The 15,434-nt window shown below is 46.8% G+C and overlaps 1 protein-coding gene across 18 annotated transcripts in view; it reads right to left on the reverse strand.

The window, feature by feature from the left end:
* The window catches only part of MAP4 (microtubule associated protein 4), a 162,652-nt gene that overhangs the window by 20,358 nt on the left and 126,860 nt on the right, over positions 1–15,434 (reverse strand). For 16 of the 18 annotated variants that reach the window (XM_075746954.1, XM_075746955.1, XM_075746953.1 and 13 more), the window contains 3 exons: positions 5,029–5,129; positions 3,895–4,107; positions 2,244–2,421 (listed from right to left, as the gene is read on the reverse strand). In XM_075746954.1, coding sequence (XP_075603069.1) covers positions 2,244–2,421; positions 3,895–4,107; positions 5,029–5,129 — 492 coding nt within the window. Of the gene's footprint in view, positions 1–2,243; positions 2,422–3,894; positions 4,108–5,028; positions 5,130–15,434 lie in introns of those variants that run through there. The other 2 variants (XR_012834250.1, XR_012834253.1) reach the window with 2 other exon arrangements.

A 15,434-nucleotide genomic window follows, 5' to 3' on the forward strand; every position in this document is an offset into this window, starting at 1 on the left:
ATAGGAAAGAACGTTATTTCTGCTCGTGTCAGTGGGGAGCCAAATGCTGGAACACTTTAGTCTGCGTTATTAGCGTGCGATGTTGAAAACCTGGAGAATGATAAAGCTACTGGGAAAACGGTTTATAATGACAGGCAAAGACTTTGAGCTTTTTCTGATCTGGAAGAGAAGTGGCCTTGTACAAACATAAAAGTCATTTTTACAGGGAGGAGAGAAAATAGAAAAAAATTAAAAATAATAATTAAAAAAATTAATAATAATCGAGCACTGCATAGCCTGTGGCCCTCACTCAGTTGAGAAAGTGGCTGGCATTTAATATGTGAAGAAGTAAAAGCATATAATTTCAAAACAAGCCGCTACACACACATTTTTAAACAGTGAGAACAATTAAACGTTTGAGCTAACCACGAGGAAGTGAGAGTCTCTGTCTTTTGAACCTGAAAAGCAAGAACAGATGTCCTTCTGAGACATCAGCTTTAGCCAGAAACTTGTTATCTGTCTCAATGCCACGTAATGAGAAACTAAACTGTGATCAGGAGAGGTCCAGCTCTCCATCGCCTCCATCTATGGATCTAGCCGAAGTTGCACGTGCTCTACCTAAACGGAATCGTTAGCGTTCGGCTCGTTGCGATTCCCGTTCAGGCCCCACCACGCTGTTCACCCTCTAGCACACCCCTTGCCTTCTCCTCTTCCCTTCTCTTACCAGTCCCGACTCCCCTCTGCATTTCCAGATCCAGACAGAGCAGCTCGAACTCCTGATGGAGTTTCTCCAGCTGACCTCATCTCTCCCTCGCCCACCCCGTTCTCACGGTACTTTGGCAACGGCCCACCACCCTCGCTGGGGCAGAAGCCTCTTCCTCTGTACATCTTGCCACTTGGAACAACCTTCCTGCAGCTCTGCATCGCTGGCTCCGTCTCTTTTCAAATGTCATCAGAAAACACTTCTTTGTTTGTCTCTCAATTTTGGAAGGAGACGTTAACCAAACTCATTAAAACGTATTAAGCATTCTGGGCTACAGTTTGAATGAAAGACCACACAAAATTAATCTTACAAGGACGTCCACAGGATCAGTTAAGATACACGGCTGTTGGAAAGCGCAAGACTTGCTCTGCGCAGGATTAATTAGATTTTCCCCTAGAGCATAAAGCACGGAGTGTACATCTAGCCTGAAATATTTCAACATAGTTAAAACACTACTCCTTTTTTGGGAAAGACGGGTTATGAATTCATGCTTTGGGACTCAGGGAACAAAGCAACCAATACACATTATTAGTTTTATATGTTTATTGGCAAATTTTGCCAGTGAGGTCTAGTCATTTGAAAAGACTCGAGAACATTTAACTATATTTTTATCTGACGTTGAATCTCTCAAGCTCCATTAAAATGGGTGAAAACAGTGTTTTCATGATGCTAATATGCTGCTCATGTTTCACGCTGAGTGTGTTAAACTGATGGGAAGTTCCCTCTTTGGCACCAGTAGGAGTGGGATACAGTTTTCTGATGAAGCTGATGTCATTTCAGCTCCAAATTCTTCCCGCACTAGTAAAAAACCTCCACTTTGTTCAACCTTTTTTTTGTTTTTCAGATGCACTAGCTTGAATGCTTCAAGTCCTCTTTGGAGATTCGCTTTTCCCAAGTTTTAAACTGGTTTTAGTGTTTATTGTAACTGTTACTATGGCAAAACACAGAGGTAATAGCATCCTTTTTCTGAAATCAAGCATGTTGGGTAATTGTATTAAGCCTGGATCACACACAGCTGATCCACGTTGGCCTTGAAAGTCATTCAGATTTGTTCTTGGAAGAGGAAAAAGGTTTGACCTACGGTCTCTGTACCTTGGCACAAGATCCTGTCTTGTGTTGTATTCAAAGGGTTGAGGTTTCAGCTATCGCTAAGCTTCAGGTCAACCCCTGACTGACAGCGGGGCCAGTTCCCACCTCTCAGAGGTACGGCTTAGCCGCAGCTGCTCCCGAGTTGCGACATTTCAAGGGCTGTCTTTTCCCCCCCCTTTTTTTTTCTTTTTTTTTTTTTTTTGTGAGCCTGAAGATCACAAGCTTGCTTATTAGAGACTAATTTTAATAAACTGATGGGGCCAGAGGATAACCTAAACACAAAAAAAAAGCAGTCAGCGTACTGGAGTACGTGAGGAAGACATCTCATTGTGACCCAAGGGTGCTACTCAAACAGGAACCGGCAGCCGGTTAGAAAGAGAGATCTCCTGAAGAAAACCAAGGGAACACTTACACGTTGGCCTCTTCGGCGGCGAAGTAGCAGTATTTTTCGCGGCAGCAGCCGCAGTGACTGGCGATGCGGCCGTTGTCCTAGGAGTAGCAGAGGTGCTCCTGACGGTAGTTTTAGGAGAGGCAGATGATGGAGGCTTTGAAAGTGAGGTCCGCTTGTCTGTGGTCTTCACATCTGCAACCTGAAAATGAACAGGCTACGTTAAAGCCAGTATCGCACTGGCAGTCTCTTCAAAGCGTTTGCCAACAAAAAGCCTGAAATAAATAGAAATTGTTTAAATTCTTCAAAATGTAAGCTAGGGACCGCTGAAACATTATAATGCGGAAGATTAAAAATACAGTTAAGGCACGCTGAAGTGACCGACCGTAGTCGGTGCAGGACACAGAGCACAGACCCTGCTGAACGTCCGAATCCATCCAGACCCGTTCCAGCATCACTGTGCGGAGGCCACTTACAGATGTGAATGGGGGTTTGATTTCTGAACAAAATAGGAAACATCACTCCACTAGCAATAATTCTGGGAGAGATCTCTCTCCTTCCTGAGGAGAAATGCTTCCTAAGCTAAGGCGACGTTTATTAAAACACCGTGGACATAAGAATTCGGTGCCTGTGGTTTTATTCCTCACTCGGAAATCTGTTTCGTGCCTGTCCCCGGTAAGTCACTTGTTTGTAAACTGACTGATCTCTTAAGTATTAAAACATCGAGTTAATGCATGGAAACAAGTGAGATGAGATTTGGATTTCATCAGAAAGGGATTCACAATCATGCAAAAACTTCAACAAAACTGAAGACGCTGGTTCACAGAAAAGGTCCAGATTTACGCCTGTGCTGTCGTACCCTTTCTGTTATTTTTAGGTAGTTGGTTTTAAAAGACACCCAAATGCAGTTATTTAAGCTAAGCACGTAGTAGCAACCCTAGCATTCCATCGATGGAAAGCTTCTGAAATAGGTTTTAACATTTTGAATTCTTCTACTATACAATAAGTTAACACTGGGGAAATTCAAGGGACGTTTCCCGTTCTTAACATTCTGTGTGGTTACCCTACTTCAGCTTTAGGATGCGACACTAACAATCTTCTAACAAATCTTCTCTTACTGGAGCATTATAAATCTCCAATATTTCCTAAGCACATCAGTGTATTATCTGTTATCCTTCTGCAGTTTTTCTAAAGGCCGGACATCATAAAGAGACAATCAGTGGGAAATACTGAAGCGTTCAAACTGATTTTTCCGCCCCTCGATATTAATATCGCAGCTCTCTATTCGCTTTTTCTATGCTTCTGCCCGGATTTAAGAGTTATCCCATGTTTGTAGTGCATGGCTATTTAAAACCCCCTCCTCCTTTAGTAACGGAAAGAAATAAAGAATTATCTTGTGTACTTCACGACAGCTCACAAGGGAAATCGTGGTAACGGAGTCAAGTTTTCTCCTCTGCGATGACACAACTGAACGCTTGGGATCTGATGCCGTAAGTGGGTTAATGGCAGCTGATACTACTAACCGCAGCTCTCGTAACACAGTGAATCACGCTCCTGATCTCTCCCTCCCATGATTAGCACTAGAATTACGTTCTGACTCTTGGGTAAGACAGCTGGTACGTTAACACGTAAATAAGTTCTCGGAGCTCCCAGACAAAAGCAAGTCGTTTCTTACCTTTGGTTTAGTCTCTTTTGGAGTTAAGGTGGAGGGACGTGTAGTACTGGTGGCTGGGCGTTTAGTAGTGGTGGCTGCAGTAGGACCTGCGGTAGGGCTCGTGGGTTTTTTGTTTGGGCCAGGCGTGGCAGAGGCTGGCCGTTTGGGGCTGGTAGCGGACAGGGGCCTGGCTTTCGGTGCGGCAGGCTTTGTAGATGATGTGGATGCGGCAGGCTTTATGTTTTTTCAAAAAGCAAAATCCAGTATAAAAACAACAACAAAAAAATACAACGAAAAATAGCGCATTGTAAACCAAAACTTTTGAGCTGCAAGAACATAAAAATGATATTTTAAATGAATCAAACAAAAAAATAATTAGCTTTCTGTTTTCTGAGAGTAACAAAAAGACCAAAATGAAGCAGCAGAGGAGGGCTGCCTTCGGAGCCCAGTGGAGTTTTGCCATTCAACTCAAAATGAACAGGATTTATTCCAGCGACATCCAAAGCAACAGAAGGAATCGCTGGTAAAGCCGGGATTAGTAATTGGGTGTTCCTGGCATCTAGTCCTGCGTGCAGTACCCGGGACATTGCTTTCCAATTACATGCGCACAGCGGATTGCAAGCTCTAAATCCTCATCTGATCAACTCCCGTGGCCATACGTCCGCTGCCTGCAAGGGGACGAGGACCCCCCGCCCCTACCACTGCTCTAAGAATCTGGGGGTAGATTTTGCCGAATGCTGCGAGCTGCTGAAAGCAGGGCTCTCTCGTGTTTCAGAAACAGCCCTAAAATAAGAGAGTATCAGATCCTGAGCGAGGGCTCTGAATGCTAATTGTAATGCAAATACACGTGCTGTAAACAACTAGGAGAGTATCAGTGTGGCAGAAGCGTTATCATACGTGTTTACCACTTCTACACCACCGATCCTGACCAGGGAACGGTAATTTAAATAAAGCTCACCACGCATTTATTACATCCGTGTTCAGTCACACTGAGACGGGCCGAGTCGTTTGTTTTCAACTTCCTAACTGGATGTCTTTGTTTCGGTAAAATGGCAGCTCAGAAAACAGAACTTGTGTTGCCACAGCTTCAGAAGCAGAAAAGCCGGCAAATGAAGAACACAGAAGCAGAGACGCTGAACGTGAAACGACACCTACCTTTGTCTTCTTCTCAGGGCTGGGAGGAAGCTCTTTGTTGGGAGGCGCTGTGATGTCGTTCCCTGTCACAGCTTCAACTGGTTTGGTCTCTTCTGGTTTCACTGGGGGGAAAAAAAAAAAAGAGGAAGAGAGACTTCTTAAATTTGAGGGGGTTTTTAAAGATATAATTTTGGTTTTGTATTACTCAACACAGTAGCAGGAGGAGACAGAACTGAGACAGTTACAGGTTGGCTGTTTCTGGAAGATTCCCCCCAAACCAGAATATCGACAGGAAGGAAGATTTCTCCCTGAAACAGGGCAGGTTCATCCAGATGCCGTTAGCATCCAAATTCTCCTATTATTCCAGTGGGAAAAGAAAGACAGCCGATGAACGAAACTCCCTGTTTAATTAAAATAGCAAACCTTCCCATCTTTCAAGTCATTAAATTGCTGGAACGCTAACGGTGAAGTTCTGACCTCTTCCAGGTTTGACACTATGACTTCTCCTGAAGCAGGGCGCTGTTTCCAAGCTCTCCCTGTGGTTACGGCCGTTTCTTCTTGACCTTTTTTTCTGCCCACGTCCAACGCGTCGCAGGTCTCCGCGGGGAGCCAGACCGCTAACGGGAAAGGTCCCGCAGCAAAGCGGGAACACCGAAATCTCGTTCTCACGTGCGTGGATCGTACCAACCCTCCGTAGTGTGGAAACCGTCATGTCACGCCAAACCAGTCTCTAAAGCATGTGTTGGTGGTGGTGCTGGGTTGACGGTTGGACTTGATGATCTTAGAGGTCTCTTCCAACCTTACAGATGCTAGGATTCTATTGTCCAGCCACCAGCGGAAGGGTAACTACTGCCCTCCAAAGCAAACGATGTAGCAAAACACTGAGTAGCAGCTTCACCAAGTTTTCTCCCTAAACCTTTCAAATCCTACAGCAGCACCATCACGCTGCTCTGCACCCTGAGACGTGCCAGAGGCCATTTCCCTATAAATAGCTTTTAAAACCCTAATTCTCGGCGGTGTTGCTGTACAGCTACCCTGCTATGAGCTGTCTTCCCCTGCAATTCCTGCGGCATTTGAATTTTATGAAGGATACGGTGCAAACAACCCATCACAAATTTATGCCTTTTCCTTTGTCATCTGGGGATTAAAATAAAGCCTATCTGTGTTGGATGCTTCTTTTTATAACAACGCAACAGATTGCAATGCTGCGGCGCATGCTAAGGGCCCATCAGAAAATAGTGTACCAATTTCAACAATAATAAAAGGTTCTTTTCCACAACTTTGGAAAAATTACTATTTATATCGCACATTTTCTTGCTTGTCAGTGTTGAAAGCGGACTCTCAAAGGAAAGTTCAATTCTGGTACAAACGCCACCGCTGAAACAAAATAAAATCTTGCTTTCCGCCCGCCCCAGCGATGCTCAACAGCAGGACGGTTTGTTGTTGTTAGTTATTTTTCTGACTCCAGGACAAGTTTAGCAGCTTTTTTTTTTTTTCTTGCATTGCATTAGCCCATCCCTAGCCATTTAGCTTCCAAGTCATACTAAATGTTTTGCAGCACTGGGTTTAGCATCCTAGGCATAGAAAAAAGACTTGTTTCTGAATAACAACCCTCTGCCCACGCACTGCTCTCTGCTCCCGGGACAGCTTCAGTTTGTATTCTGCCAGCCTCGAATATCTCCGACATCAAGGCGACCCTCCCTCCATTGGAATTTACCTTTCATCTACTACCTGTTGTTATTATTTCAGCCAATTCAGCGGCAACAGTAAACCTCTCGTTTGATATCACGGCATCCACGCAGCAACGTGAATTCGTGCTCAGGGAACCTAACGCGGCTCCTCAACCAACCTCAACTTCCCAGGTGTCAGGATTTAAACTCCAGCAGCTTCCACACTTCTCAACTAATGACAACACAAATTTCAAGTTATTTCTTGGTACTTAATCAAATACAGGCTACTATACAAGAAATTTGGAATGAATAACTTCAACGCACAAAATCATCAGAGAGTACATTAAGGTTCTACAAAACAAAAAGGACTTTTTTTTCTTTTTTTTTAATGTAAACCAGAAATGTAGCATCACGAAGCAGATGGAGCTACACCGCAGGGTAGCACGCATAGAGGTTAAGCGACTTGCATCTGTAAATAATAATAATGATGATAAACCCAGGAGAGCTGGGCAGGGAACCTTCCCATGTCGGGCAACAGGACCATCACCCAGGTTCCATCTCTCGTAGCCTCGGACATAGCGGGGTACACAGCCCCAAGGGATTACAGAAGGGTCGTTTCCTTCTGCGCTGCCTCGATTCACGTAACAACCCTTTGCTTTCATTCATCCTTTAATTACGAGGCCACTCTCTGCCATACAGAGCAGAGAACTGCCTGGGAAGATTTCCTAGTTACAGGGAATATTAGGAAAAGCTGCCAAATTTTAATCAAATTTGTTCATTAGTCTGCAAGAATTATTTAAGAAACTTTTCAGTTTGCTTGTTTCCCCAAGCATGGCAACGAACCTCTGAAAGACACGTCAAAGACGTTTTGTTGGGAGCCCGAGCAGGGCGGCCGCTCTGCCCCGAGCAGGGCTGCTCCTCCGGCCGCCGCAGCAGCTCCTGCTCCTCGTGCTGCTCGCTGACGGAGAAAATTCAGCTCTGCTGAGTCAGCACTCAGAGCCGAATTACTCCTGGGGGAAAAGGAGGACGGGGGCTTGAAGGAGAGAGGGAAGGACATTCCACTCTGGCGTCTCCCACTGACAAACTCGAAGGCATAACCCTGCGATCGGGTACTTTCTGCCTGCTGCGCCGTGCCATTTTGTACGACCATCCTCACGCCCAGCTTACCATCCGTTACTCACCGAGTATGTTTTTAATGGTGGAAATCAACCTTTTTGTACGTGTCAGTTCACAACACCGCAAGGCACCGCTGCTTCGCAATTTCTAAGAGTGACCAGAAGAAATCGTTCACATCTAGGCGCGCCAGAGAAAACAAATGACTCCGCAACCCACAAGCGGCAAACTCCAGAATTTTGTCTGGGGTTTTACAGATGTCAATTGTGAAAGAGCAAACTTGATAAGCGGTGCTTACGTCTCCCTTAACAGCAATACCAAGTGTCCTTCAGATGCGCTCCGGCCGGCAGAAGGAGGGATGGTCGGGATTCCCGAGGCGCTGCGTGGAGGAGGGACCCCGGGGTGGCCCGGCACTTCTCACGCGGATGCCGGGCTTCGGCCACTCCGTGTTTATGGCACCAATCTGCCTCCAGGTGACTTTAGACAAAACAGGCCAGTTTGGAGAAAAATGCTAAAGACAACTACCCTGCACCTCACAGATAATTGCAATGTTTTCCTTGACGAGGTTTCGCTCTCATTGCTGCAGGAGGAGGTTGACACGGGCGGGTGCAGCCTTGCCTTCTCATCTAAAACCTGCTCAAATCCAGCGACGTTATAATTCACCGAAAAAAACCCAAAGCACCCCATAGCTTGAACCCTCTTGCTGGTTGAAGCCTCCGGTGTTGCAAAAGCAACAAGTGTGTGTGTGGCAAAGGCACACCGAGGCCGACAAGTTAAAAAGCATATTTTTAAAATAAATTTGTCACCAGAAACCAGATATGTGCCATCGCCGGATGAAGGACCCAGCAAACAAGACCACACGGTGTTCAGATGAAACTGAAGTCAGAGGGAAGAAGACTCCTAACAAATAAGCAGCGGTGATTTTTCAGAATAAATAGTAAAAATGAGATGATCTGTGGCAAAACTGACGCTCCAAAAATATAAGCTTCAGCTCCTTGTTATAAAAGGAGACAATACTCTTCCTACAGATCTTAAAAATTACGGATAACGTAACTCATATATTTGTCTCTTATTGGCCGGGCGAGACATAAAAAACCACTAACGAGGAAATTTATAATTCTGCCTCTAACAGCCCAGTTTAAATGCTGTGACGCAAATAAAGCAGGTGGGGGCATCCGCGCAGCCGTGGGGTCGGCATCACCCCCGCAAGGCGATGCTTCCCGACTTCCGTACCAGCAGCCACTCAATACGAGTAATTGACACAAGAACCCTGGTGTCTGAGGAGACTCTGAACATATTTTATCCTTAACCTCTTACTTCTGCGCACGCTGCCGCTCTCTCGGTGGTTACCAGCAGCAGGTGAGTTGCCATAAGAAGAAACGTAATGTCTTAGAGAGCAACCCAAGTAGATGATGCAATGGTTTTAAGAACGGTGTCCTTTTTCTCCCAAAAAGAACAGACTGTAGAACAGCTACTTTATCAACCATATAGAACCACAGAACCCCAGAGTGGTTTGGGTGGGCAGGGACGTCCCAGCCCACCCAGTGCCACCCCTGCCCTGGGCAGGGACACCCTCCACTAGCCCAGCTTGCCCAAAGCCCCATCCAACCTGGCCTTGACCACTGCCAGGGAGCCAGGGGCAGCCCCAGCTTCTCGGGGCAACCTCTGCCAGGGCCTCAGCACCCTCCCAGGGAAGGATTGCTGCCTCCCATCCCATCTCCATCTCCCCTCCTGCAGCTTCAGGCCATTCCCCTTGGCCTGTCCCTCCCTGCCCTTGGCACCAGCCCCTCTCCAGCTTTCCTGGAGCCCCTGCAGGGACTGGAAGGGGCTCCAAGGTCTCCCCGCAGCCTTCTCTTCTCCAGGCTGAACCAGCCCAACTCTCTCAGCCTGAGGTCTCCAGAGCAGAGGTGCTCCAGCCCTCGCAGCATCTCCGGGGCCTCCTCTGGACTCGCCCCAACAGCTCCGTGTCCTGCTTGTCCTGGGGCCCCCCGAGCTGGACGCAGCACTGCAGGGGGGTCTCCCCAGAGCGGAGCAGAGGGGCAGAATCCCCTCCCTCGACCTGCTGCTCACGCTGCTGGACACGCAGCCCAGGACACGGCTGGTTTTCTGGGCTGCCAGCGCACGTTGCCGGCTCATGTGGAGCTTCTTGTCCCCCAACACCTCGGAGGAACGCCACTTGTCAGTGGTCTCCACTTGGACATCATAGAAGACCAAAGCTGTCCTCCGAGGCTCAACTTTAATGTTTAAATAGACTGTCCATAATTTATTTTTAAAAACTTCCCTGTCTGAACAGCGAGTCTCTCTCCAAAGTTTCCTATGCAGCACTAGCACAGCTCAGGAGAACACCTTTCCATACCTTACCACCGGTCGTTCAGCCCCAACCCATTCCACTGCACCCACAGCAAACTCTCCTCTGCTGAACCAGAGGATCCTGATGTCGACGCTTTTCCTCTGGTGACCCTCCCTCTGGGAAGCCTTCCTCTCATCAGGAGGAGGTCAGAAAATGGAGCATTTTCCCCTTCATATCACAAAGATGTACAGAACCTCTCTCCAAAGGAACAGCAAAAAAGTATGATGATGGAGAGTTGGGTTGATTTTACGCTCTGCTGTCTGAAAACCACAGGCGTCTTTTGCGAAAGACCAAGGACCAAGCCAAACCAAAGTCAGTGCTTTGACGGAGTTTTGCAGGTGCTAAGGGGGGCTCCGCAAAAGCGGCAACAAGTGGGGGCAAAAGCTGCTGAAGTCTGTTTGAGAACAGAACGGCCGGGCAATAGGAAAGGACAGCAGAGGTGACGTTCACCCTCACACTGCTGAATGAAGCAGCAGAGCAATGCGGTAAGGAAGGGTAGGGTGACACGACCTGCCACCCCACTCCTCCGAGCTGCGCCAGCCTAACGTAGAAAGGAGGATTGCAAACCCACCTATTGAAAGCAAAGACAGAACTTTGTGATTTTAACCTTGAACTTGCTACTCCAAGTGCAGCTAATACCCGTTGCACAGGGTTATCGTGAGAATCCAGCGATCTGCCCGCACGGGTGTAACAAAGTGGTCAAGCAACGCAGGATCTCAGAGCAGTGAAAGGTTGGAGGGACCTGGGAGGTCACCAGCCCACCCCATCCCTCAAAGCAGGTCCCAGGAGACCAGGCTGCTGAGAGCCATGGCCAGTGTAATTTCCCAACATAAGGAAAAGCTTCTTCAGTGTGAGGGAGGTCACAGACTGGAAGAAGCCCAAAGAGATAGTGAGATCTCCAGCCCTGGAGACATTCAGACCTGGAAGGGACACACATGGCCTGGAGCAACCTGATCTACTTACACGTGGTTTTGAGTCAGGGGTTAAGCCAGAGACCTCCAGAGCTCTGTTCCAGTCTAAGTGACTCTGTATTACAGCTACGCAGTGGCGGATGCCCACACTGTACGCAATTAATCATATGTCTTCTTGAAGCCAAGGCCTGATTATGAATAACTATATATAGTTTTCCTAACCATAAGGAGAAAAAAACCCCCACCCTCCTCCTCCTCCTCCAAAACAAACCTCTCCCGCCATCCTGTGACTTGCAGCCTAGAGACTCCTCGCTTGTCCAACAGCTTTTTGACCCATGTAATCATTTAACGTTCGACTAGTAGAGAAACAGAGGTTGGAACGGATGTCTGGAGGTCATGTAGCCCAATCCCCCGCTCAAAGCAGGTTCAAATTATACCAGATTGCTCAGGGCTTTGTCCAGTCATATTCTGAGCATCTCCAAGGAAGGAGATTCCGCATCTTGAGGCTTCTGCTCCAATATTTGACTAGCCTCGTGGTAAAAAAAAAAACAACCAAACCCTAAAAAAACCCCACCCACAATTCACACATTTGTGGCATAGGATGTTTTACAGCTTCACTGTAAAGTGCTCACAAGTCACCCAGCATCATTTGCTTTCATCTGCTCCTGCTGTTTTCACTTGATGACCCATATTCTTATACCGGAAAAACTGAACAGTCTTCTCTTGTTCACAATTTTCATGTCATTCATGACTTTATGGCCAGTAATCACAACCATCTCCCTCTCCAAGTCCTCCCTCTCCCAGGCTAAAGAGTCTTAGTTTATTTGGCCATTTCCCATATGAACTTCTCTAATACGATGCCTTTATTTACCATACTGCTAATTCTATTAGAGCCTTTCTGAGGCAGAGGACAACGTGCGGATTTACACATCCTATTCAGAACGAAAGTGCATCCTGAATTTACAAATTTATATATTTTTTTCTAGTTTGTTCTCTCTTCCCTTCCGAATTCCTATAACTCCAACTGCCGGAGGAAAGTCACACGCAATCATCCTTCTGACATCTAGGAACTCCTTACACCAGCAGCGTTACTGCTCCTCCTCTACACGAACAGAAACCAAACCATCAGGGTTACAGCTTGCACGAGGCGACGTGGAGCCGGAACCCGAGAGGGGAGCACACACAGACCCGCAAGTCTTTCAGATCCCTTCGCAGTCGGTTTTGCGGTAACAGCTCTCTCGTGAAAGCTGTTACTGTGTGTGAAAAAAACCAGGTGCTAAGTCTGAAAAGCTTTACTGTTTGTGTTTCCTTCCCTGAAGGAGTAAAATTAGGAAAAAGTACTTATAGAAACATACCCATGAGTATCTTTGTAAAGTTAAACCATGTTACTGCATTGTTTTATAAATCACGGAACTCAGAATAAAAGCCTGCGTGCCCGTGTTTCTCAAATGTCACGCAGCAGCTCATGCAAGAATAAGCATTCCCAAAAATTCATTCTCGGCGTCAGGAGGATGAGGTGCAGACCCCAGCACGACACAGCTCAGGCTCACCTCGGAAGGCCAAAAGCAAGTATTTCTATCGTCTGCGGTAAGCGAAAGCTCCAGTGAAGACAAAGGCCCCAGCAGTGATGACGCTGTGCATCTGGAAGACTGTGAAGAATATTACATCTTGTTTTCCTTTCTCCCCTTTATTTTCACTAATTAAACAAGCGTTTCAGTGGGGACCTGAGGCTGTAGCACTTAAATCCTCTGCTCTCCCACCTCTCCCACTCAGGAAGGTGTTAGGCCCCATCTCACGGGGTCTGTATCTCACCCGCCTTGGCCCTGGACACCGATCCGGGCGGCTCATTGACCTGCTGCAAAACGGAAGGGGAATGCAAAACCTGCTGCAATCAAAGGCTGCTCAACGAGCCCAGGCGCTCGTCTTCCACGTCCCCAGCAAGGGATATTTAGCAGGCTGAGCCGAACTAAAACACCACTCAATGAAACAGCTCCATCATTCTCAGAGGGATTAAGAGTCATCAACTGAAAATCCATTAAGAGAGCTAGATTAAGCAATAAGGCAATGCCCATCTCTACTCTCCCTCTTAAATGTAAACAACCTCGGAAACAAAACCAGACCGTGTCAAATGCGGCTTTTGCCAGAAACGCTGCACGAGCTTGCTCTTGTTCATCCATCACCACCCAGAAGTTGCTGCTTCACCATAAAAATCACCATCAATTAAAGCCCTTTTGTTTAAGGCTCTTAAGACAAAACTATCTACAAATGCAACAGGTTTCAGTTTAAGCAGAAATACAACTCTTATCTGCTTTCTCCTCTCCAGGAGAGGAATGCCAGGGAAGAAACACCACCTGAATTCCTATTTCCCTCTGTCCCTAAGGCTGGTCTGAACGCTGATGAAACCGCAGAGCATCTCCAGGTGGCCGCGCAAGCTTGGGCCGGGGGACGCCGGGTATTTTCAGTATCTGGAGACATCAAACTGCAATTCCACACCCTTCAAAATGGAAAACAATTACAAGCACGATCCCACCTCTAAACACTTAAGCACAAAGATAAGATCTCACCAATGATCCAACTAGTCCAACGTCAAATTCTTGCATGTCATCTGATATCAACAACAAGCCATGGAGAAGCCGGTCTGAGAGGTCTTTCTAACCTTGCATCCGTCGATATATCACTGGCCTTGGACTTGAAGCACGACATTTTATACGCTTTTATCCTAACCAGCATACCCTGAGGACCACCTGTAGAAATTCCCATTCTTTAATTCCCGCCAGGAATTTCCGGGGATGAGCAGTGCACGACCACAAACCACATCCCACACCAGACCGGCACGTGCTGCCCTCCACCCATCTTCGGCTGCTGAACATCTCCTGCTCTTCTCCCCGGAGAAAGGGGAAGAGGAAAGTTGGTGCACCTGCTCCAAACCACTCTTTTGAAGGTGGTCTCCCTCGAACGGCCAGTAGTTTTTGCTATTTTTAAGAAAGATGTTATGGAAGAGGGAACCCACCCGATTTACATAACAATTACAACACTTCCAGCATCAATTTTAAACTCGGTCCCTGAGAGATGCCAATGTTTATTTTACATTTAAGGCTGACCATGGATACACTAAATAAGAATTTCACTGAAGTATCCCCAGCCCGTATCAGGCACCGTTTATCACCAGTCTCTTCCCCTTCCCCTCCTTCCCGCAGCCTGCAATCCCTTCTTTCTTCTCGTTCTCATCAAAAGCATGATTTCATCTGGCAAGGAACCTCGTCAGCAAGCCACCATCCACACCGCTGACATGACTCGGACAATATCGTCAGTTCATTAGGAGGGTAGCTGGGCTGATATTTCCTAAGCCCATAATTAAGTGTAAACCTGAGGCGATAGGCTATCCCAGCCCAACTCAGTCGTGTTGGGAGTCTCAGATTCTATATTTACCTAAACCACAAAGCGTTCCGCTGCAAAAAGACCTGCAGGAGGTGCAGAAGTTCCGCTGGATTGCACATCTTGCTCACAGATTTATAAAGAAACACGAGTCAGAAAATCGAGACAATTTTTCTGATGCATATACCGAACTGCTGAGGTGACAGTCCCGACCGAGCGCGGGCCAGCAGAGCCTGGAATTTCTGGTATTTCAGAGCAGAAAATATTTAAAGTTAGAGGAAATGCAAAGAAAATGAGAAAAGGCAGCAGGCGATGGCAGTGGTGAGCGACGGCAGTGGTGAACGACATCGCTCACCTAAGCGATCCTGTTGGAGGTGACATATTAGGTATGTGCAATAAATCACACAACAGCTTATACACAACGTGGACATGAATTAAATCTATTGTTCAGTGCAGGAAACAACGCGACCGCTTGTTCTGGTGAGAATCTGCAGCGACTGCTGATGAAATAAGGGACCAGAAGGAATTCTGCAGCTCTGATCAGGATTCATCTGCAGCCAGGATTCTCCTTGCTTAAAAACCCTGCGTGGGTACGCGGGAGATTGGAAGGGGTATGCCTTTTTGACAATTCATAGAATGAAATTAAACTAAATGTGTCACCATACTAACACCCCACCACCTGCAAGAAAGTAATATTTTAGGTACAACTCCAGGTCACCTTAAAAAAAACAGGAGTAGTAGAGGTTTAGCAAAAAAACCAACCAAACCCTGGCTGGACAGGAGCGAGGAAATCTGCTTTTGGCAGAAGTTCTGAGAGATGCCATTCAAACGATTAGAATCAGGCTGGACAATTCTGTCAAGAATTCTTAGCATGAAAAAAGGTGCGATGATACGCGTTGTTACCCTGAATGTAAGCGCTAAGCTCAGAGCGAATCAATAGGAAAAGCAGAAAAACAGAGGCAGTAACGAGAAGGAAAAACCTGTTTCCATCAGCTAAACCAGGCGTGT

The sequence above is a fragment of the Balearica regulorum genome, chromosome 2, assembly GCF_011004875.1.
Source record: "Balearica regulorum gibbericeps isolate bBalReg1 chromosome 2, bBalReg1.pri, whole genome shotgun sequence".
Classification (NCBI taxonomy): Eukaryota; Metazoa; Chordata; class Aves; order Gruiformes; family Gruidae; genus Balearica; species Balearica regulorum.